Raw genomic sequence first — 24,154 nt, 5'->3', positions numbered from 1 at the left:
TTAAAGTGTCAAATTAAAGCAAAAAGGTCATTAAAAACAAAAAAGACAAAATTCATCTAACACAATAAAAACTCAACTTCCACCCAGAGACAAGGCCTCAAGTGTAAAAAGCACCCCCCCCCCAAAGAAGTACTGCTGTGGGAATGTTTCAGTTATGTGTTTAAAAACTATGTGAGATCTATTTTGATTTGAGTAAAATTATAATTTCACCAAGTCAACCTATGCTTGATGGACAATCAAAAAGAAAAAACTGAAAAACAGTTATAAAGGTAGGAAAATTGCACAGGGAATTTATTTTTAAAGCTTTCTTCATATTTCTATCCTATTTGCATTATTATGAGCTAGTAATTTAGGTATAACGCTGGCATAAAGACCTGATAAACTTAAATCACATATACAAAAGGAAATTTCAAATCATTTAGGTAAAACCCACAACAATCTCCTTATATACTTTCAGAAATCCAGCATACAGTTCTAGACCTAAAACTTGTATATTTCTTAATTAAGTTATAAATTTCTGAATCCTTCAAGTTAAACAGTTCTTCATTCAAAATATCTGCCTGGGGACTTCACTGGCAGTCCAGTGGTTAAGAGTCTGTGCTTCCACTTAAGGGGATCTGGGTTCCATCCCTGATCAGGGAACTAAGATCCTGCATGATGCACGGTACGGCCAAAAATTAAAAACAAAACAAAAATCTGCATGCACATAAGCTGATGTGGCACCCAACTGTTACACTTTCATTTAATAACAATTTATATCCTTAACAAGGTAGGTAGAAAATACTGAAGGAAATTCTAAATCCAATCTACTTCTAAATGTTAGAAAGCTTCTCTAGCAATTTATTTACAATGTACACAGACATCAGATGGCTCACTATAAACTTCCTAAAAAACAAAGATTATGAAAATAACTTTGAACCATATCCACAGGTTTTCCAGATCAAATATCCGTGCTCATCAGTGGCAGTGATTATATTGGCTCATTATAAAACTACACCTGCAGCATTAAGACTGGCTGCGTGAAAAAAAAACCCAAAATCAAAAACCTTCTCATACACAAATGGATTTTTAACATGCCACAGCTTCTCATAAGACAATGAAAACTAAAACTGCAAATTTTGGCAGAAAGGTGAAATAGAGAAAGGATACAATGGTGATGAGAACCCAAGGTTCAAAAGTTCAAAATTATATGGGCTTCCAACAAAGACTGAACACAGCCACTTAAGAGCATAAGCAAAACCAAACTTTACAAGGATGAGAGTTAACATATCAGTAATCTCCTGAAATAAACGTTTAATCACATCATAATGTTTTATAAAAGATTATAAATTAAGAGATTACAAAATCAGCATTTTATGGGTTGAACTGTGTACCGCCAGAAAGATATGTTTAGGTCCTAACTGCTAGCACCTCAGAATGTGACCTTATTTGGAAATAGGGTCTTTCAAGTTAAAGTGAGGTTAGCAGGATGGGCTATAATGCAATGACTGGTGTTTTTATAAAAATAGGAAATTTGGACATATCCACACACAGAAGAAAAACAATATGAAGACACACAGGGCAGCCATGGGACTGGAGTGATGCATATACAAGCCAAGGAACATCAAGGACTGTCAGCAAACACCAGAAGCTTTAAGAGGCAAGGAAGATTTCTCCCCTAAAGTTGTCAGCAAGATCTTGGTTCTGCTGACACCTTGATTTCAGACTTCTCCAGGACTGTAAGTTTCTGTTGTTTCAAGTCACATGGTTTTTGGTACTTTGTCTCGGCAGCCTTGGGAAACTAATACAACCAATACACAATGGTATAATGCTAAACTCAAATATAACTAATGTCAAGTACTAGTCCACAAAAGTACTTCTATTTTAGTCAGCAATAGAGGCAATATTTGTTGTCAAAGTCTTAAACAACAAACTATCAATATGTTTATATATAAATGTGGGACAAAAGTAAAAAAACAAAACAAAACAAAAAAGCAAATCTGTCCTTCAGTGTAGATAACAAATATGCATGAATAAAACATAAAGAAAAAGACAACAGTACTACAAATTAAGACCACTGTATTCCTATGAATGAGCAACACTGTCCCCTAAAATCTATTCCAGGCATTAAAGAATTAGACTTAGGTAACAGCCTAAATTCTCAGATGGTAAGAATTAGATTATTAGATAATAATCCCTAAAGTAGTACACCCAAAGTATATCAGAAGTGCAAAAGTCAAATAGGTTTGTTTCTAGAGAGTGAAAATATGTACTAGCTCCCCCTTTAAAGACAATTTTGACACACACTTCACACATTTTAAATTTTGTTCTTACTATACATAAACAACAAAACAATCAACCTGTTCAAGTCTGATGAGTACCCAATTGAGACTAAAGATCTGCAGCTTTGGGCAAGCCCAGTAATTTCTACCTCATTCTCAACTTCACAGATTTTGAATCCTAAGCTGCTTTCACTATTCTCTGCATGTTTATTTTTCCATTTCCTTCTTATTTGCATAAGTTAATAAGAATACACAAAAATATTCAAACCGTCTAATACTAGTGATACTAGAACTGTCTAGGAGTTAGCATCACCAAGGAATGGCTCAAAAGGTTTATCATCTGATATGCTAAAGTCTTAACTTGGCATAGGTCAGGTGGTTCAGAAATGTTACTACATTATGTACAAAAGGTGAATTGTCTAAAAGTCAGAAGCCCAAAACAGGTTCATCTAGGAACACATACATAGCCCAGGCTAACAAATATGAGTGCTAAGAAACCAAGTGTGAGAGTATTTTTTAAAAACTTCTGAAAGACAAACTATTGAAAGTGGACAGTCAGCTAAAGTGAAGTTAACAGAAATAAGATAAAACAAAAACAATGTAAGTATGGTTATAAGATGTCAGAAAACAGCTGAAGTCCACATCTCTAAAGATGAGATGCCATCCTTATTTTGAAACATGAGCTCTTGTCAGGTATGTCAACAAGCACGAGTCCTGCAAACAATCACATCCACAAACCAAAGGATAGCCTTTGTAGGCGTGTGATGGGGAATGCATTACTTAATAGTAACACACACACATTATTAACAGCAATACCCTCAAAGCAGAAAACTGTTTAGTTATCAGCTCATTCATTTTTGTCTTTAAAAAGGTATTTGGCAGATCTGGTAAATGAAGAGCTAAACAGAGATCTGAAATGAATGGTCAGAGGTACAGAAATGAGGCCATGCTTACAACTTGGCAAACCATGTTTTTAAAGGACTAAATCTTACAGAGTGTCAAAAATGATTATTTATTTTACTTTATTAAAAGATATTAAATCAGCTTATTTGTGACTTAAAAGAAATACTTACAGGAAGGGATGATAAACTGTGGTTCCGTATTTCCAGCATATCCTAGTTTTGTATACCTGAAAAACATAAAGAATTTCATAAGGATTTCACAAATATCTCAGCAATTATGAATTTAATTCTTAGATTTCCATTTGTTATAAAGTGAGATTCCACTCTGGGTAAATACTATACAAAATTCCATCGTTTCAGTTCATTTAAACATCTCTGCTTTCAAAATTATATCAAAATTATAAATACCCATAGCTTTTAACCAGGAACTGCACTTCTAGAAATTGATCCTACAGGGATATTCATACATGTACAAAATAACATATAACAGGGCCTTTTGCGACAATCTTGCTTATAATAGCAAAAGACTGGAAATAAACAGCCATCAAACTAGTTAAGTATGCTTCATTTATACTATAGAATATTAGACAGTTATTAAAAAAGAGATTGAAGAAGCTCCTTATGTACAGATATGGAACAATCTCCAAAACGTATTGTTCACTGAACAAAAGCAAGGTACAGAACAATGGTTCAACTATGTGATATTTGTATAAAAGTAAAGGGTAGGGGTAAAACATGTAAAACACAAGCTGCTCATCTCCTTACACGGCCCTGCAATAAACCTTTCTCTGCTCCAAACTCCGATGTTTCGGTTTGGCCTCATTGTTCAGTAGCACCTTCAGAAAAACTCTTCCTTCTACAGCTAGTAGACACTTTGATAACTTTTCCTTCCCTTAAGCTTTAAACATGGGATTAAACAGCTTGGATTTTTCTTAAATCTGCCATTTGGATAATTGGATTATTTAGTACAGGAGTCAGACATGGGACAAACGTTCACATTTGGAAGTTACTTACTCAAATTGACTACAGATCCATGCAATTGCTATCAAAGTCCCAACAATGTTTTTTTGGGAGAAAGAGAAAATCCATCCTAAAATTCATATGGAATCTCAAGGGACTATGAATAGCCAAAACAATCTCAAACAAAGTTGGAGGTCTCACACTTCCTGATTTTAAAACTTAGTACAAAGTTACAGTAACAAAAGCTGTATGGCACTGACATAGAGACACACAGACTAATGGAACAGAACAAAGCCCAGAAATAAATCCTCTCATATATGGTCAAATAATTTTTGACAAGGGTGCCATAACCATTCAAACAGGGAAAGGATAGTCTTTTCGAGAAAGGGTGCTGGGAAAACTGGATATCCATTATTTAATGAACATGGACTTTTATCTTATACCACATACAAAATTTAACTCAAAATGGAGCAAGACCTACATATAAGATCTAAAACTATAAAACTCTTTGAGGAAAATATAGGGGACAAAGCTTTATGACATTAAATTTGGCAAGGATTTCTTGGACATGACACAAGGAGGCAACAACAACCATAAACAATAAATTGAACATCATCAAAATTAATAACTTTTGGGTACCAAAGGACACTATCAATAGTGTGCAAAGGCAACCCACAAAATGGAAGAAAACAGTTACAAATCATATATCTGATAAGGAGTTAATATCCAGAATATATAAAGAACTCCTACAACTCAACAACAAAATAAACAACCCAGTTTTTAAAACAGGCAAAGGACTTGAATAGACATCTCTCCAAAGGAGAGATACAAAAGGCCAACAAGCACATGAAAAGATGCTCAACATTATTAATAATTAAGAAAATTCAAATCAAAACCAAAATGAGATACCACTTCACATCCATTAGGATGGCTATTACCAAAACATCAAAAACAAACAAAAATATCAGTGAGGATACGGAGAAACTCTTGCACACTGCTGATAGGAATGTAAAATGGTGCAGCTGCTACAAAAAACAATATGGCAATTCCTCAAAAAATTAATCACAGAATTACCACAAAATCCAGCAATGCCATTTCTGGGTATATACCAAAAAAAAAAAAAAAAGAAAGCAGGGGCTTCAACAGATTTTTGTACACCAATGTTCACAGCAACATTATGCATAATAGACAAAAAGGTGGAAGCAATGCAAAGGTCCACTGACAAATGAATGGATAAACAAATGTGGTATATACATACAATGGAATATTAGTTAGCCTTCAAAAGGAAGGAAATTCTGACACATGCTACTACATACAATATGAATGAACCTTGAGGACATCATCCTAAGTGAAATAAGCCAATCACAAAAGGTCAAATACTATATGATTCCACTTAAATGAGGTACCCAAAATAGTCAAATTCACAGAGACAGAAGCTGGATGGTGGCTGCCAGGGATGGAGGTGGGGTATGGTTGTTACTGTTCTATGGGTACAGAGTTTCAGTTTGGGAAAATGAAAAAGTTCTGAAGAAGAATGGTGGTTATAGTTGTGAATGTACTTAATGCCACTAAACTGTACACTTAAAAATGGTTAAAACTGTCAATTTTATGTTGTGTATATTTTACAACAATTTTCTTAAACAGCTATGTAAACTTGACAGCTACTGGGGAAAATAATTAAATTCTGTACATATCGTACATGTTAAAACAAAATAAATCTAAATGGATGAAATATTAAAACAGGGTAGGGAAATAAACCAAAAACTTTAAAAGGTAATGCAGGATAACTTCTTTATAACCCTGGAACAGGGGAGTCTTAGTAACTATAATTCAAAATCCAGACATTAAAAAAAGACTGATACTCCAATTACGTGAAAATTTAAAAGTTCTTCACAAAAACATACCAAAAGTAGCCAAAAGAAAAATGACCAAAAGAGAAAAATTAGCTGCACTCAGAGACAGAGTTAATCACCTTAATATATAAAGGATATCTAGGAGGTGATGTCAACAAGGGAGGGAAATAAGGAGAGAAGAAAGTGAAAGGTAAAAGACAATAACCATTCAAAGAAAAAGAAATATAAATGGCTATAAATGAAAAGATGCTCAACTCTGTGGGGTAAAAAAAGGAAAACAAAGGCAAATTAAAAGTACACTGAGGAGGGCTTCCCTGGTGGCGCAGTGGTTGAGAGTCCGCCTGCCAATGCAGGGGACACGGGTGTGTGCCCCGGTCTGGGAAGATCCTACATGCCGCGGAGCAGCTAGGCCCGTGAGCCATGGCTGCTGAGCCTGCGTGTCCGGAGCCTGTGCTCCGCAACGGGAGAGGCCACAACAGTGAGAGGCCCGCATACCACCAAAAAAAAAAAAAAAGTACACTGAGGTAAATTTCATACATTCCTAGTTGGAATGATAGAAAATAATCAAAATCACTTGTAAATTAAACAGCCACTTTGGAAAACACTTAAACATTCACTTACCATATGACCCAGCAATTCTAATTCTAGGTATATACCAAAGAAAATATGTCCCCACAAAGAAGTGTAAACATTTGTTCACAAGAGCATTATTCATAATGGCCGAAAACTGGAAGCACAGTGTATATTCATCAAGAAAACAGATAAGCAAGGCTTGACATATTCATACAAACCAAAATTATTCCATCTATGAAGAATCATGAAAACGTAACCCATTCTCTAAGGAAAAGATACTCAACAGAAGACGAAATGACACAGTGTTGGAATTATCAGATAAAGGCTTGAAAGCAGCTGTGACTATCACAATGAAATAGTAATGACTAATAGTAAATATCATAGAAACTCTAAAACTATTAAAAAGAACAAATGAAAATTACAGAACTGAAAAATGCAATGTCAGGTATAAAAAATTCTCTGGATGAGCTAAACAGCAGAACAGAGGAAATAATCAGTGAACTTGAAGGCAGATCAGTAAAACTCATTCAGTCTGACAAGAGGGGGGAAAAAATTAAAAAGAGAGACACAAAGTGAAAAGAATAGACCCTCAGAGACTTGGGGAACAATATCTGAAAGGTGACATAGGTTCCAGAAGGAAGGGAGAGAGAGAGATGCAGAATAAATCCAAAGAAAACTATACCTAGGCACATCATAATCAAACTACTGAAAATCAAAGATAAAGAAAAATCTTGAAAGCAGCTGGAGAAAAATGGCTCATTAACAGGAAACAAAAATTCAAATTACTAGCACCTTCTTATGAGAAACTATGGAGGCCAAAAGACAGTGGAATAACATTTTTTAAGTCTGAAGGAGGTGCAAATATAGTCAGCCCAGAAATCTTTTAAAAGCAAAAATATCCTTCAAAAATGAAAGTGCAATAAAGACATTTTTCAAATAAAAGAAAACTCATTCTCCAGGATAGATCACATCTTGGGTCACAGATCAAGCCTTGGAAAATTTAAGAAAACTGAAATCCTATCAAGCATCTTTTCTGGCCACAATGCTATGAGACTGGAAATCAATTACAGGAAAAAAACTGTAAAAAACACAAATACATGGAGGCTAAACAGTGCACTACTAAATAACCAAGAGATCACTGAAAAAAATCAAAGAAGAAATAAAAAACTACATAGAAACAAATAACAATGAAAACACGATGACCCAAAACCTATGGGACGCAGCAAAAGCAGTTCTAAGACGGAAGTTTATAGAAATTCAATCTCACCTCAAGAAACAAGAAAAATCTCAAATAAACAATCTAACCATACACTTAAAACAACTAGAGAAAGAAGAACAAAGAAAACCCAAAGTCAGTAGAAGAAAAGAAATCATAAAGGTCAGAGCAGAAATAAATGAAATAGAAATGAGAAAGCAAAGATCAATAAAACTAAAAGCTGGTTCTTTGAGAATATAAACAAAATTGATAAACCCTCAACCAGACTCATCAAGAAAAAAAGGGAGAGGACGCAAATCAATAAAATTAGAAATGAAAAAGGAGAAATCACAACTGACATTGCAGAAATACAAAGGATTACATACATGGAATCTAAAAATAAATAAATGGTACTGATGAACCTAGTTGCAGGGCAGGAATAAAGAGGTAGACATAGAGAATGGACTCGATGACATGGGGCGGGAGGGTGAAGTGAGAGTAGCATCGACATATATACACTACCAAATGTAAAACAGTTGGCTGGCGGGAAAGCAGCAGCACAGCACAGAGAGATCAGCTTGGTGCTTTGCGATGACCTAGAGGGGTGAGATAGGAAGGATGGGAGGGAGACTCAAGAGGGAGGAGATATGGGGACATGTGTATGCATATGGCTGATTCGCTTTGTTGTGCAACAGAATCTAACACGGTATTGTGAAGCAATTATACTCCAATAAAGATCTATTAAAAAAAAAGGAAAAAAGAAAAGAAAACTCACTGCCATCAAACCTGAGCTAAATAAAGTTCTTCAGGCTGAGGGGAAACGATACCAGAGGGAAACTGGTATTAATGAAGAACATCAGAAATGGGAAACAGCTAGGTAAATGAGACTTTTTTCTGCTTAATTTTTTAACACACTTTTGACTATTTAAAGCAAAAATCAAATTACCTTGTGGGGTTATAACATATGCAGATATAATACCTATGATACTATAGCATACAAGGACAGCAGGGTAGAGGGAGTGTCAAGAGAGTTAACAGATCTACAGAGATGCATGGTTTCTACTCTGCATAAAGTTTTAAATTATTAACTCTAAGTAAAAAAAAAAATAAGACGGTATACCAAAATTCAACTGTACCAATTTTTACGTTAAATGTAACACACTACAGTCTCCAATTAAAAGGGAGGAAGGAAGGGAGACAGAAGAAAGAGAAAGGAAGAAAGCCCCAACTATATATTGTCTGCATGATATGCACTTTAGAGATGGAGAAAGAAGAGAGATGGATGGAAGGCAAATAGTAAACGTAACTCTGAAGTGGCTGTATTGATATCAGATGAAACTTCTTGAAGAAAAAGAGTTAACACCAGAGATAAAGAGAAATTTTATAATAATAAAAGGATAAATTCATCAAGAAGACATAACAATCTTAAACGTACATGTGCCTATTAACAGTTTAACGTCAAGCATGGTTTAATAGTACAAAAATCAAGGCTCTACTTTTTAGAACACCTCAATGAATTTCACTGGTTGGAATACTACCCTATTTCCCTTCCCAGACTCATCTAAGTGCCCACAATTCACTTTCATAATCCTCAACCCCTGCAATATACTCTGTTATGTCTGAAGTAGAAAGAATCACTTTTATAAAGCCTTGATAATTATATTTAGGAACAAAAAACATAAATCCTAGCTCTTACAAAATATAAATGCTCCATCCTTCTTTTCATTGTTGCTCTTGTTTTATTTTATCCTAATCCTTTTTTTCCTCAAAGGCCCTTTTCAAATCTTCCATTTTCATCAGTCCTTTGGGAACACATCTGATTTCCACAGTATGATTCCCAGGCAAAATTAGTACAGTCCTAATACCTTCCAACTTGCTGTTCCTTAATAAATGGTGTGTGTGTATGTGTTTTCCTGCCTATGTACACGTGTGTCTATTTTTAATATTAATTACACTACACTTTATTACTTTGAAATATCTCGAGAATACTTTCACATCTAGTCCTAAACAGGGAAAATACATTTTGTGAATACCTTGATACTTTCGTATCAAATATTTTTATGTCAATTGTAAACAAAAATTTACATATATATGTAGAAAAAAAATAAAACTACATAGGAATAATTCTATTATATAATGCTAGCATATACATACACTTTGTCTTCTGGAAGTCTAAACAAGAAATAGTAAATTCTGATTATCTACAGACAGCAGGATGGGAGAATTTTGTTTTTCAAATTAACACTTGTCTTAAATGGTCTAACCATGCACTAAATTATTTTTTAAAAGAATTTTTGTATAGGTAAATAGGTAATAGGTAATAGGTAAATAGGTAAATACCTCAATTTTTTTGCAATGACCTAGAGGCGTGAGATAGGAAGGATGGGATAGGAAGGAAGAATTACCTATAGGTAAATAGGTAAATAGGTAAATACCTCAATTTTTTAAAAGAATTTTTGAATAGGTAACATTAGCCCATGATAAAAATTTTAACAAATAAAACAAGAAGCAGTACTAAAGTAAGTTTCCCTACCACATAAAAAGTACTAAAGTAATTTTCCCTACCAGGCCTATCTCCTAGCCACCCCACTGCTAACCCAAGAGGCAATCACTTATGTATTCCAGAGATAATTCATGCATAGAGAGGCATGTATGTTACTTTAATTTAAAACATGTCATTGGGTTATCCGGGTAGTGAAATCATTAATCTACTTCACTTCTTTATGCTTTCCTATACTTAAATAAGAAAGTGTCATTTTCTAAGTGGTCTTTAAAAAGAGACCATAAAATGAAAAAGGCAAAGCTATCCTAAGTTTATGAAATTCATAAGGGCAATATAATACTTTGAAAAACTAAACCAAATTTTTTCTTTGTGGCCCAGGGAAGCAAGTTAAATATACAGAAAATCTCCCTGGACTGTGGTAGCAATGAGAAAAGATCTACAATGCTGGTTTTGGTCAGCAAAGTTAGAAATTGCTTTGAGAAAGGAATACAGTAAAGGAGAGAATTCAAAAGCATTTTTGAAGTTATCAAAGTGATTAGAAGAACAGCAGTGGAAATGTAATAAAGTTAGGAGAGAGGGAAAGCTCGGATTGATAGAAATGAACAGCAAAAAAAAAAAAAGAATTTTATACAAGAAATGGTTACTTTATTGTGGTCCTAACTGCCTCTGGGCAGGGGGGAAAGTGGATTTGAGGAGAGCCGTTTATAATGTTGTTTCATTCTTAAAAAACAAAAAGAAATGAATCATTACCAGGTAATTATTCTGATAAACAGGGGTATATGTTATATTATTCAGTATACGTTTCTAAAAGGAAGAAAATTATTTATGGAAAGAATATTTTTAAGTAGTAAAACCAGTTAAAAGCAGTAGCATCCCTCATGTTGGATATTATTTTTAATTCTGCAAATTCATGTTTATTTATTGAAAGCATGTAGTTGATTTGACAGAATACTTTTTTATTTAATACAATGGTTCACTTTTCTTTTTGCTTTGAAAAACCTTATCAAGCAAAAAACTACTTGAAGATCCCAATACATTACGGATATTGAACCACTAAATGAGAACAGAATCTTTAAAAAAAAAAAAATTACATTTCAAAAATGAACTGGAATAAAAAGCTAGGACAAAAATCATTCCAGAAAAGAACAAATATGTACCAAAGCTATTACGCTAAATATGGTGTGTGACTCTGTAGACTACCTAAGGGAGAAACAGCAGTAGAGTTTTAACTTTCAATGTTTCAACAATTTTAAACCTTACAACAAAATGAATATAAGACCCTAGAACTTTAGGGTGGATAGAACCTTAATAATAGTACAATCCATTTTCCAAAATTTCTTGGTATTGAGAACCACTAATTTAAAGTTGAAAGAATTTTATCTCAATATGAATGACCAGCTTCCACCCTAACATACTATAAAAACAAAGTAAAGTACACATAGAGATTTTTACATAACAAGCATATAATTTTCAAATTTTAAGTGAAAACGGAGGTCTACAAATGAATCCCAATGCCAACTTTCATGATATCTCAATTCTCAGCTTAGCTATATAGTTTTCTTCCTACTTGTAGTGTGAGGAACTTTTAGCACAAGAATGTAATGGCTAATTCACAGGGAATTAGCTATAAAGATAACTGGCAATTTTTTAAAAAGCATTTCCATTTCCAGTTCCCTCCAATGTTCTTCTCATTACATGAAAGTCACTATTTAACACAAAAAGACTGACAAGACTGTTGAGTGGAAGAACCTGGATTCCTAAATGTCAACAGAAATATTCTCCCAGTTCTTCCAGATCTAAAACTTAAAATCTAATAATTCCTTTTCACTCTTAGGGAGGAAAGAACATGGACCACAGAATCAGAAAATCATGAGTGAAATGTTTGTTCCACCATTTACTGTCTTGTGATTATAGACTTTATTCCTAAGGAATAAAACCAAATTTGCAAGGCAGTCACGACAATTAAGATAACAGTGGATGGCACTCACTAAGTATTCAGTAAACATTTCCTTCCCCAGATCATTTTCCTTTATCCAGAGTCCTTTTTTTCCTTCTATCCACTCCCATAATTATTCTTTCAAAGACTCTTGGCGATGTTTTCCCAACCTCTTTGCTACTAACCAGTCCAAGCGTCCACCACGAAACATGTAGACTACAGCAGTCAATACTTGTCCCACGACAGAAGCCAGTCACAAATGGCCACAAGTTGTATAACTCCATTTATATGAAATAGCCAAATAGGCAAATCCACAAGGATAGAAAGTAAATTAGTGGTTGCCAAGGGTTGACGGTGACGAGAATGGAGAGTTTCTGCAAATGGGTATGAAGTTTCTTTTTGGTGTGATAAAAATGTTCTAAAATTGACTGTGGTTGCACAACCTGGTGATATACTATAAATCACTCAATTATACACTTTAAAAGGGTAAATTTTACAGTATGTGAATTATATTTCAATAGAGCTGTTAAAAACAAAATAAAATAAAACACTAGACTCAGACTAATACTGCATAAATTTAACTTTTATCAGTCTTCTGCTTAATGATCTACAAAATCAACTGCCCATCAAATCATTCCAAACAACTGTGCCCCATTTAAACTCCTTCTGAAATAAGTCAGGATAATAAATAAATAAAATACTTGCTGTCCCAAAGCTCCCAATAGGAATACCTCAATTCCCGGTAGGGCAATCTCCTAACTGATCCCTCCCTCAAATATTTTGAGACTCCTTCCTGACTTCCCTTCATCAATAAAATATTTGCTGGGCATTATTAAATACTATGCATGAGGCCATAACTTGGAGACTGAACAAAAGACAGCCTGCCATCATAAAGCTTTCAACTTAGCTTACACATCTTACCCTGACAAAGTCTTCCTACCCTTCCATCTATCATATCCTATTTATACTTTTCCAAGGATTTGATCAAATTCATAAACCAACCTCCACCTACTACAGCCCTTATTAATCTCCCCAAACAACTAAATACTAAAATGTCATCCTTACTAATGAGAACCTACTCTTTTAGCACAGGGAACTCTACTCAATGCTCTGTGGTGACCTAAATGGGATGGAAATCCAAAAAAGAGAGGATATATGTATAGCCAATTCATTTTGCTGTACAGTAGAAACTAACACAACATTGTAAAGCAACTATACACCAATAAAAATTCATTTTAAAAAAATGTTGGCAATGCCTACATAACCAGAAAAAAAAAAATACTATTTCAGTCCTGGTTTGTGCAGCAGGTCACATTGCTGGTATTTATAATCACCTTCTTTCAACACCCTTGTCCTCACCCAACACTCAGCTCTTCATGGTTCTTTGCCTGAAGAGATGACTCAACATTCATTCTTGAATGCTTTGAACATTAGATGTTCTGCCTCAATTAGGTTATTATAATTATCCATTGACTTTTCTCCCCAGTTTTACTGACAAATAAAATTGTAAGATATTTTAATAAATAAAATAAATGCCATCCTTAATTATTTCACATACATTAGTTTCATCTCTGTAACTTAACTGTAAGCTTCAAGTATAAAACCATGCCATCACTTTCTGTACATACCAGTGTTCAGCACAGAACTGAAAACACTGTAATAGTGAAATAAGTAATTAATTATTTTCAACACCCTTAATAACTAGAGCCACCATTATTTACTGTATGCCAATTATTTTGCTATGCACTTTACATTATCTCTAATATTTATCATTACCCTGGATGTTCTATCTCTTTTTACATATTGGGAAACTGCAACTCAGAGAAGAAACCACTTCGGAGAAATAGCAAAGCTAGATTTGAACTTAAGTATCTATCAGCCTCCAGTCAATGCTGGTTTGTACTGTCTCCCTAAAGCATGAGCGATTACATACACAATAAAACCAGAGAAAGAACTAACAGTATAGTTTATCATGCTACCTATGTGATCTCTGGCAAGTAATTTACACTCTGTGTCACAGTTTCATCTGTAAAAGAGAGTAACTATCTCATAGGGTTAGGTATAAAATGAATTAATATATGTAATGCAACCAAACGAACAGTGTATGGCACATAGTATGCACTACATGACTGTCGGTTATTATTTTTTTATCATCATAAATCACCGTAACGAAGTCATCAAATATACTTCCTATTCTCATAAACCTGGTTTATAACAGATTGTGGCTTCATACTACCTACAACATGAACGAAGTTAGTATAGAATTCAAGGCCTTCCAGGCTTCCATAATCCAGCTCCAACATCTTTCTACTTTAATTCAACCCAAGAAGCACTTACTGAGCACCTTCCATATATCAGACTCTTTCACTATTTCCCCGTATCATATCAAACATTTCACTACTTCTCTGTACCATCTCAAACATTACTACTTCCTTGTACTATATCAAACCTAACACACCCAAATTCTACCTTTACACTTCCCACCTCATTATTTCCTCCCACTGTTCTCTCACCTGGTACACTAGTCTTATTTCTGCCTACCAATATTTTACTTATCCTTAAAGGCCTACTTCAATTATTATCTCTATCAGGAAATTTTTTTTTCATGCTCCCTAGAAAATGTAAATTTTCCTTCACCTATGATTCCAAAAAATTTCATTTTATACCTACCAGAGCATTTGCCATACTGTCATAACCATTTGTGTACATGTGAGCTTCCTAAAGGCAAGCAGCATTTCCTATTCATCTTTATGTTCCCCACAACAAAAGTCCTGTAAAAGTATTTATTCACTTGCATAGATGACGCTTACTATTCACTGAAGACTAATTTCTCCAACTATAAACAAATGAAATGCATAAACTATTTCCTCCCTTCCAAGTTATATATATATGTGTGTGTGTATATATATACTTATACACACACACACATACACACATCCCATTATCTCTTGGGGAAAAAAAGTGTAGCTCAAATTCTTTAAATTATACTCCTGGTTTACAATTTAAAAAAAAAAAATTAAAAAAATAGCCTGTCATTATCAAATAGGTCCTGTTTTCCAAAATACTCCATAATGCCAAATTGCTAGAATATTATACCTCTGTTCTAATGAAAAATCCCATACTACTCAAACCATCATCCATTATTCTTAAAATAAAAAAAAAGAAAAACTGCTCTTTCAACACGTTTAGGCTGAATTTTTTGGAAAAAGTTTTAATTCAAATTGCTAGTCAGTAATGGATCATGCAGTTATCAAAATGAAATAATAAGGAATTTAAGGCAACATAAAGAAAAATGAGCAACTGACTTCTCCATACTCATCTTTTCCCCTACAGTGAACACTATTTTTTCTGCCAGAATTGAATCACCATTCCTATCCTGAGGGACCCACAGGAGGCAAAACCTCACATCACTTAATAGAAGGAGGGAACTGACGCTGACCCATCCCACTCCTGTCAGCTTCTATATATCACATGATCTATGTCTAGCCAATCTGAGCCTCGGTCAGAACTTTCAATCTTGACTGAATAACCAAAAGATGATGAAATGGTTTAGACTTCGTATTGCTAGTGTCTAGTTGCAGCATTCTGCCGCATGACTGGCAGCAGACTCTTGATACCTGACCTTCCTTTTTCTCTGCTTTTCTGGACCTGGTTCTTCAGCCTTCTCATCAATTTTGTGATCTACATCATATCCCTTCAACAATCCCTTTTTTTGCTTATGTTAGCTAAAGTTATTTTGTTGTTTGCAGCTAATTTCTCACATATAACCACAAGTTACATCTCTCATTTCTACTTCTCAAGAGTTTGCTCTCAATTTTAAATAGTTTCATTTTATTAAAAAAATCAAAGTTTCATTTCTAAAATAACTTCCCTGACAGTAAGGCAACTTAAATAAGCAAGGAACATCCCTTTGAAAGGCATTATGGAAGCAATAAAATTCTCAACTAGTCTTTTATACAAATAACAAATTCATCAAGAAAAGGTAGGAAAAAAAGCCCCCCCAAAGTCTCTTTTGCTGTTACCTCTACCTTTTTTGACCATTATGAAACAAAGTTTTAAAAGAAATACCTTCAAACAGGAAACATACAAGCTCTTACGTGTGCTTTTTCAATAAAATGCATCCTACTTCATCATATACTCCAGAAATAACAATTCTGTTCATTCTCGTTTAGAAAAAAAAAATCTACTTTCTAATAACCATGTGTTTCCTTTAATCTATATATTCATTATTTGCAGAGTCAAATGTCAAATGTGCACTAAGTCCTCTGTGTCTAACATAAAAATTATTTTTATAGTCCTATATTCTTAAGTTATTTTTATTCTTAGGTTCAACTGTTTCATCTCTACATTTTATGCAATCATTAGTGAGGAATGACTTTTTTAATGCATCGATTATTTATGTTCAAATTGTAGCTTAATGAATATGTACACCTTCATTTTAAAGTTATGTGTAATTAAACATCATTTCCTTAATTGAGCTGTCCTGAATTAACCAGCAATTGTCAGTTTTACCATGCTAGACACAATATGTCTTTATAATATTCAAAGGACTAAATAAATAATTCTATGTCATTTAACTTACATGTGTTTCAGGTTAATAAAATCAAAGAACTGGTCACAAAGACCTCCCTATATAGTTCATATTTGTTAAAAATTAACAGTTCTAAAAGTAGAAATTTATTTTTCTAAATATGTAGCTTAAAATTTGAACACTCTTCAAAAACTGGATTTAACAATTTAACCACCCTTATTGAATAATATTCCAAGTTGGAGTAGTCTAGTAGTGGGCCCTGGAGTCAGACTACCTCAGGGCTCCATTTCTGTATCTACTACTTAACTATTTACATAAGCAAGTTACTTACGCTCACCATACCTCACTTTCCTCACCTTTAAAATGGTAATTATACAACAGTACAAACCCACTTCGCAGGGTTTCTGAAACTGTTAAACTCTTAAAAGGCCTTGAAATGGCTGATTTGTAAACATTCCATGTAATAAGTCTTTAAATAACTGAAATCCAAAACCTAAAATAAATGTATCTAAGATTTAAATGCCTAAAACAATTAAAAAAGCACATTTCTGTGAAAAGATCATCAATTTTATGAAAACGGTCTCAAACGTTATGTTGGGGAACATAAAATCACAGGTTTTCATCTGTGCCTTATACTGCGCATTTTTATTACAACAGAAACACTAAAGAATTCTGATGCATGCGTTGCACCACATCTCAAACAAGACTACTTTAACTACAAAAAACATACATGTTACTTCGACTATTAAGAAGAAATTTCAATTACTATAACTCATAAACATGAACTCCTAAGAAAACATAAAAGAATTCAAGAATGCTGTCAACTGACACCTAAAAAACACTCCTGAAAGACATTTCTCAACCCTGGACCTCTGTTTAATTTGTAAATAGAGTGGATTAAATTATTTCTCAAATTCTTTTTGAGCTCCATTAATTCTGTGTGAGTAATTAGGCACTTCTCTAAAGTGTGTCACAAATACACATTAAACGCTATTTTTAATAGCCTCAAAGTAACCGAATCTTTTAAATGCTTATAAGCAGAAAAGCACACTGTATTTTAATTATACTAAACTCTAAAACTTTAAGCAAACACTTGGGTTTTATCATAGACCAATACTAAAAACATAGTTTATATTTTTACAGTTTCCAACCCAACCCTAAACTGTAAGGTATTTTGCATCCTAGTTCCCCCTTTTAAGACTTCCACCCTCCTTGTAGCAACCCCTCATTCACACTAAACCCTGTAACTGAAAAAGTGTTAAAGACATCCTTCGCAAGAGTATGGCATTTTCACAAAGGGCAAGAAGCCTTCAAGGAGAATGTTTATAGATGGAATGCTCAGCACCAGAACAGATGAAGAAAATGGTCTCTGAGGCACGGGTTAGGGGTAGGGAGGAAGAGGAGAAGGAGGGAAAGAACGTACGCGACACACAAATTCAAGGCTGGTCCCTTCCTGGTTGCAAGGAGGATGCAAGAATGACTTGTGTTTAAATGAACAGTTTGGAAAGGTTTTGAAAAAAATTTTGAAAGAAAATTATTCAAATTCCACAAAGTAGTCCTTTGGAAAAATTAAGATACTATTTGTCTTTCTGCTCTGGTATTAATCAGTTATGCAGGTACCTTTTATACATTTTATGATATAAAGGCCCACATAAAGATATAAAACAAGCAACACAAAAAACAGTATTAATCAGTATCCTATTTTGAAGAACCAAATTTAAAATATTTATCCAATAACATCACCTTATCTTGCACCATTACTTAATAATTCATGAATTTATAAGTGCTTGGTAAGCTGTAAAGCCTGTTAATGTAGTGTTATTATTTTGCTCTTACCTCTTTATGCTAGTGGCTATCACAGATCCATAGTGTCATAAAAGAGGCTGCAAGTTCCAAAAGAATTGCAGGTGAGCATTGAAACGCTTTTATTACAGGGGAATTTCATTTCAGAAAACATACTGCCTAAAGGTACATTTGAACCCTCCCAGACTTCTGCTCCTAGTCGGAGCGTTTAGCTGTCTCCACGTGCTGGAGGGGGAGCATTCTGCACAAGGAGGAACACTGGGAGGAAAATTCAGCCCTACCGTGAGCTAAACTCTCCCAAGGACTTGCCTCCTAAAAAGTGGGATGAGATCACTCACCACTTCAAGCCACAGTGCTCACTCATTCTTCTCTTTGTGATGCTCAAGAAGCCAGATCACATAACCAAGATTTTTTAAGGAAGATTAATGTTCAGCCTTTTTGTTCTCTCTTTAAATTGTCATTTTATTAGCTTCAATTTAAAAATGGTAATAATTATTGTCAAATCCCCACCTTCACTTCTGAAGCTCCTGTATTTTTAACTTCCCCTTAGAATATTTCCGATTATGGATCAATCCAAATTCCAATCTTACTCAGATTCTTAAAACCAACTCCTTATTGTCCCACTCAAACTCAGAATCGGAAATCTTCATTGATTGCTATTTACGATATACTAGAAACAACTGCCAAGTCCTAGCTATACCTCTATCTCTCAAATCAGCAAAAACATTTTGACTGAGCAAAGACAAAGCCCACAGGAAATAAGAAAATAAGCATAAGACAATGTGTTCCTTTCCTTAAGGACTTTTCAATTCAATAAAAAAGGGAGCTAACTGATAACAGTAACAATTACATTGTACTGAGCTCTTACTATGTACCAAGCACTGTGCTGAACCATCTTCATGCATTATCTCAAAAAAACAAAAAACAAAACCCCCGTAAGATAGATACTATGATCTCCAAATTACAAAATTAAGACCTGTAGAGTTTGCAGTGTACAAGGTCATACAGCTAGTAAATGGTAGAGCTTGAACTCAAAAACAGCTGACTACAAAGCCCTTGCTAACCTTAAATAAACCGTACAAAACAATATAACTGCCAGAAGAAAGGTACAAACAAAAGAAGCAATCTTTCCCAAATTTATCTCTTCTGCTCCATTCCCACTGCCAACACCCTATTTCAGAATTTCTGCATAACAGGTGCTGAGAGGACTGCTTAAAAATCATCTAAGAAGGACCTCCCTGGTGGCGCTGTGGTTAAGAATCTGCCTGGCACAGCTTCCCTGGTGGCGCAGGGGCTGGGAGTACGCCTGCCAACGCGGGGGACGCGGGTTCGAGCCCTGGTCCTGGGGGATCCCACATGCTGCAGGGCAGCTGGGCCAGTGCACCACAGCTGCTGAGCCTGCACTCTGGAGCCCGCGAGCCACAACTGCTGAGCCTGCGTGCCACGGCTGCTGAGGCCAGCACGCCTGGAGCCGGTGCTCCACAAGGGGAGAGGCCGCCACAATGAGAGGCCCTTGCACCCCGGCGAGGAGCGGCCCCCAGCTCGCCGCAGCTAGGGAGGGCCCACGCGCAGCAACGAAGACCCAAAGCAGCCAAAAATAATAAGTAAATAAAATAAATTTAAGAAAAAGGAATCCGCCTGCCAATGCAGAGGACAGGGGTTCGTGCTCTGGTCCGGGAGGATCCCACATGCCGCGGATCAACTAAGCCTGTGCACCGCAACTACTGAGCCTGAGCCCTAGAGCCCGCGAGCCACAACTACTGAAGCCCGCGCGCCTAGAGCCCGTGCTCCACAACAAGAGAAGCCACTGCAATGAGAAGCCCACGCACCGCAACGAAGAGCAGCCCCCCGCTCGCCACAACTAGAGAAAGCCCACGCGCAGCAACAAAGACCCAACGCAGCCAAAAATAAATAAAATTTTTTAAAAAAAGAATAAAGAGTTACCCTCACTAATACAAAGAAAGCAACGTGCATAGGTCTGAAAAGAAGTGCCCATGGTGTAACAGAAAGAACACAGGGCTTAAATACAAAAAAAAAAAAAAAAACCTTAAATACAAATAGCAACTCTCACAACCCACCTACATGACTTTAAAAGAGTAATTTAAATTCTCTGATTCTATTTTCTCACTTGTAATATGAGGTAAAAATAGCTGTCACAAGATTAAATAAGTTAAATAAAAAGCCTGACCAGCAGGTCCTCCTCTAGTGGATCTTTCCCTTCTGTGCTTAAAAGTAAAATTTCTGAACTTTTTTACAATAAGGCTTAAAAGTTCATTAGATTCAATATACACCCAATCCAAAGTCAATATCCAACACAAAATTGGCAGGCAGGAAGAGATTGGCAGGAAAGGAAAGGAGAAAGATATTTTAGGCAAGACTAAGAAGCTAACTTCTCAACAGGAGCAAGTGTGCTATACTTACTGCAAACAGCATGCAAAAAAAAACAAGACCCATTTAATGAATGTTTTTTGGTAACAAATAGATACTGTGAATGTTTCTGCCCTTGCAGACAACTGGAGAAATAGTATTTTACATATTATGCACAAAATTCACATAAGAAACATGAACTTCCCACTTATATTTTCTCCCACCCACTCAGCTCTTCCCCACTGCTCTCAAACAAGATCATCCTACCTGTACTAACAGCTAGAATGTGACGACAGGATGAATAATATAAGCTCCTCATCTGCTGACTCCAACAAAATATTTATCCTTACATTTTAAGATTGCTAAGAAGTTTAACTCAGAGAAATTCCTTAACTCATTCTAGATCTGAACATATCCAAGAGCTCTACAATAAGCCTATAATAACTCTGCTATTATAATCAATGAAAATAATTTACCAGCACAGTATTCATTAGGGAAAAAAAGAGGAAAGACGTAAAAGGGAAAAGAAATTTCACAATGCAAAGCTCTGTAAACAAGCTACAACATAATAAAAGTAAATAAGGAGTTCCTTTATATGGCTTGAATGTTGAAGAATTCTGAGGGAAAACATGCACAAGATAATTTAGGATAATCTTAACTTTACAAGTATTACAACGTTTCAAAAACTGCTTTAAAAAAAAATTTTCCTCACCACTGGTAGCCCGTTTGAGTCTGTACCTTAGTTCTTAAGCAACCAGCTCTATCAATAAGACTCTCTGTCCCAAAATTTTATTCTACATTACTATTCCAATACAGATCACCCACCAAAAAAGTATGTAGACATGTTATCAATATGAAAGAAGTATTTTTTTCTAAATTCTTTTCAAAGGAGTTCTCTCTTTTATGATCTGGGCCGGTGATTCTTTATCTTACGTTGAAATAAAAGACTTTTGCTGGAGGATCTCTAATTTTAAATTTAGGGATTAAGCTTCATGTATCGAAACTCTTACAGCTTTTCTTACCTAAGACCACCAAATTTCATAGATGGCCACTTTTTCCAGTCACCGTTTGCCTAACTTACATTATGAAATGGAATGAGCAACTTGATTCCAGTTATAATTTTTCACTTATATTAAGTGGCTAACTGTGATTGATGAATGCATTCTCTAAAGCACAAAGGAACACACAAATTGTAGGTGCACAATTTGCATTTCGGATCGTACAGTATTCTGGAACATGAAACTCTCTATTAAGGCCTTATTTAGAGATGCTTATCACAGGCCCAATTTCAATGAGCTATCCTTTAAGTGCTAATAAAGTTGAAGGTGTAACTTTCCAGGATTGCATAATGGGCAACAGGAAAGACCAAAATGCCTTCTGAAAACCAAAATAAACGGATCTCTAAAGGTGGAATTTCAGAGACTGACAGATGGTAAAAGGAAGTGAGAAGTATCCTAATCAGTTCCATTTAAATCATGAGTGTCCAGCTAACAACCCCTGCCGGTGAGATAAAACTAATGTAATAATGTAAGAGTAACCGCTATATTAAAACAAAAATATCCTAAGCATAGACTGAACCCCTGTCCCCCACACCTCCTGCTCACTCAGTCTGTGTTTTAAATTCAAGGCTGCCCTATCAGAAAGAGGTCACTTAAGGATAGTTAACCTCAATGAAATACCCAGCACACTAATTCAAAAATAACCAAAACTATTGCCAAAGGGAAAAAATAAAGTGAGAAAGAGTTAACACCCTACTTAAGATGTTACCATGTTCTTTATTAGGGCAACAATTATCTACACTAATTTTACTGACAAGGCAATGATTACTAAAGCATAGAATATTAATTATGTAGCAATATTTTTCACTTTAACAAAACATACTTGAAAATCTTTGTTAGTCAGGCTGCCAAATCTAATTTTAAAACTCAACCTACACATAAAACTACTCACCAGCTGGACTAAGAAGGGAGGGGGGAAAAAATACTGGTTCAGGGAAATGAAATTGGATTAAGAAAAAAACTTTAATTAGCTGTCCATCAAAAAACTACATGGAAGTTTCAAGGCTAAACGAGGCTCGTGTTTCCTATATTACTATTATATTAACATATTAATAAATCGGTTGTTTCCCTATGCACGGCTGGGATTTTGGAAACTGCCACACTTGCATAAAGGTATGAGCATGAAGATTACAGAGAAATGTTAACAGAGAGCAAATAGCGAGGAGCAGACCATCCTTTAAGTAACAATAGTTTGCTGAATAGTAAAAACGGGGGGAAAAGGCTGGCAGTCCACTTCTCACAACAACCCCCCAAACAAAAATGTGGAGTATTTGGGAAATGAGAGAAGTAATAATATATCAGCAAGGTATACACACGGACAAAAGAAAACACTTCCGATACTGCAACGTAAAGCAGTCACTCTACATTAAAATACTGGCAGTATTTTCTACGTAAGTATAAAATGTGCTGCAACTCTCTAAAATGCCTATTAACACAAAAGGAACGACCTCTTTCACGCCATCCTGTATTTGAGTAAATTACACTACAGATCTATGATAAACAACTCCTTGCAAAGCAAGCACATCCCTTGACAACTCTATCACCTTCCTCGCGCCTTAAGATACCGTCACAGAATGAACGTATACAACTTAAATTAAGCCTCCTGGGTGCTTCCCTTCCTCCCTCTCCGTGGAACACAAATACATTTTTTTAGGTTCCCATAAACTGACATCCAGCACCAGTAACTCAGCCTATGTGAAAACTGTTTAATTTTGAAAATTCTAATAAGATGTGTTCAGGTTCGAAACGAAAAACTACCTTATAAGGGTATAAAAGACTGAAAGCAGGAAGCGGCTTTGACAAAACTAAGGAAGTTGCAGCGCGCTTGCTCACTGGGGGACTTTTTTGAGGCAAGAGAAGTAACACATGACATCTTTCTCTCAAATTAAACTGTGACTTGGTTGACCGGTAAGAACGTCGTGGGAGATGGAAAAGACCGGGGGTCGAAAAGCAAGAGGAGGCGGGTGGTCAAATGAAAGACCCGCTCTAGGTTCCCATTTTCCGAGTCCGACTCTTCCCTTTCCCCACCCACACCCCGGGCAGAGTGTTGTCACAGCAATCTTGCAAAACCTACCAGGAGCGCTTCTCCTTCCTCGCTCCTCTGCCAGGCCAGTCCCCGCGCTCGATGCCCCGCGGTGCCCAAACCCACGGGCAGGAGGCGGCACGCGGGGAAAGGAGGGCCGGGCGCGCCGGGCTCCGCGACCACCCCAAC

At 35.6% G+C, this 24,154-nt stretch overlaps 1 protein-coding gene across 1 annotated transcript in view; it reads right to left on the bottom strand.

Moving 5' to 3' along the window:
- The window catches only part of ACTR3 (actin related protein 3), a 57,746-nt gene that overhangs the window by 32,988 nt on the left and 604 nt on the right, over positions 1-24,154 (bottom strand). The window contains exon 2 of the mRNA XM_067742147.1: positions 3,335-3,390. Coding sequence (XP_067598248.1) covers positions 3,335-3,390 — 56 coding nt within the window. The remainder of the gene's footprint in view (positions 1-3,334; positions 3,391-24,154) is intronic.

This window comes from Pseudorca crassidens, chromosome 6, assembly GCF_039906515.1.
Source record: "Pseudorca crassidens isolate mPseCra1 chromosome 6, mPseCra1.hap1, whole genome shotgun sequence".
Taxonomy (NCBI): Eukaryota; Metazoa; Chordata; class Mammalia; order Artiodactyla; family Delphinidae; genus Pseudorca; species Pseudorca crassidens.
Note: the sequence above shows the minus strand (reverse complement) of the source record. Positions and strands in the feature narration are given on the sequence as shown.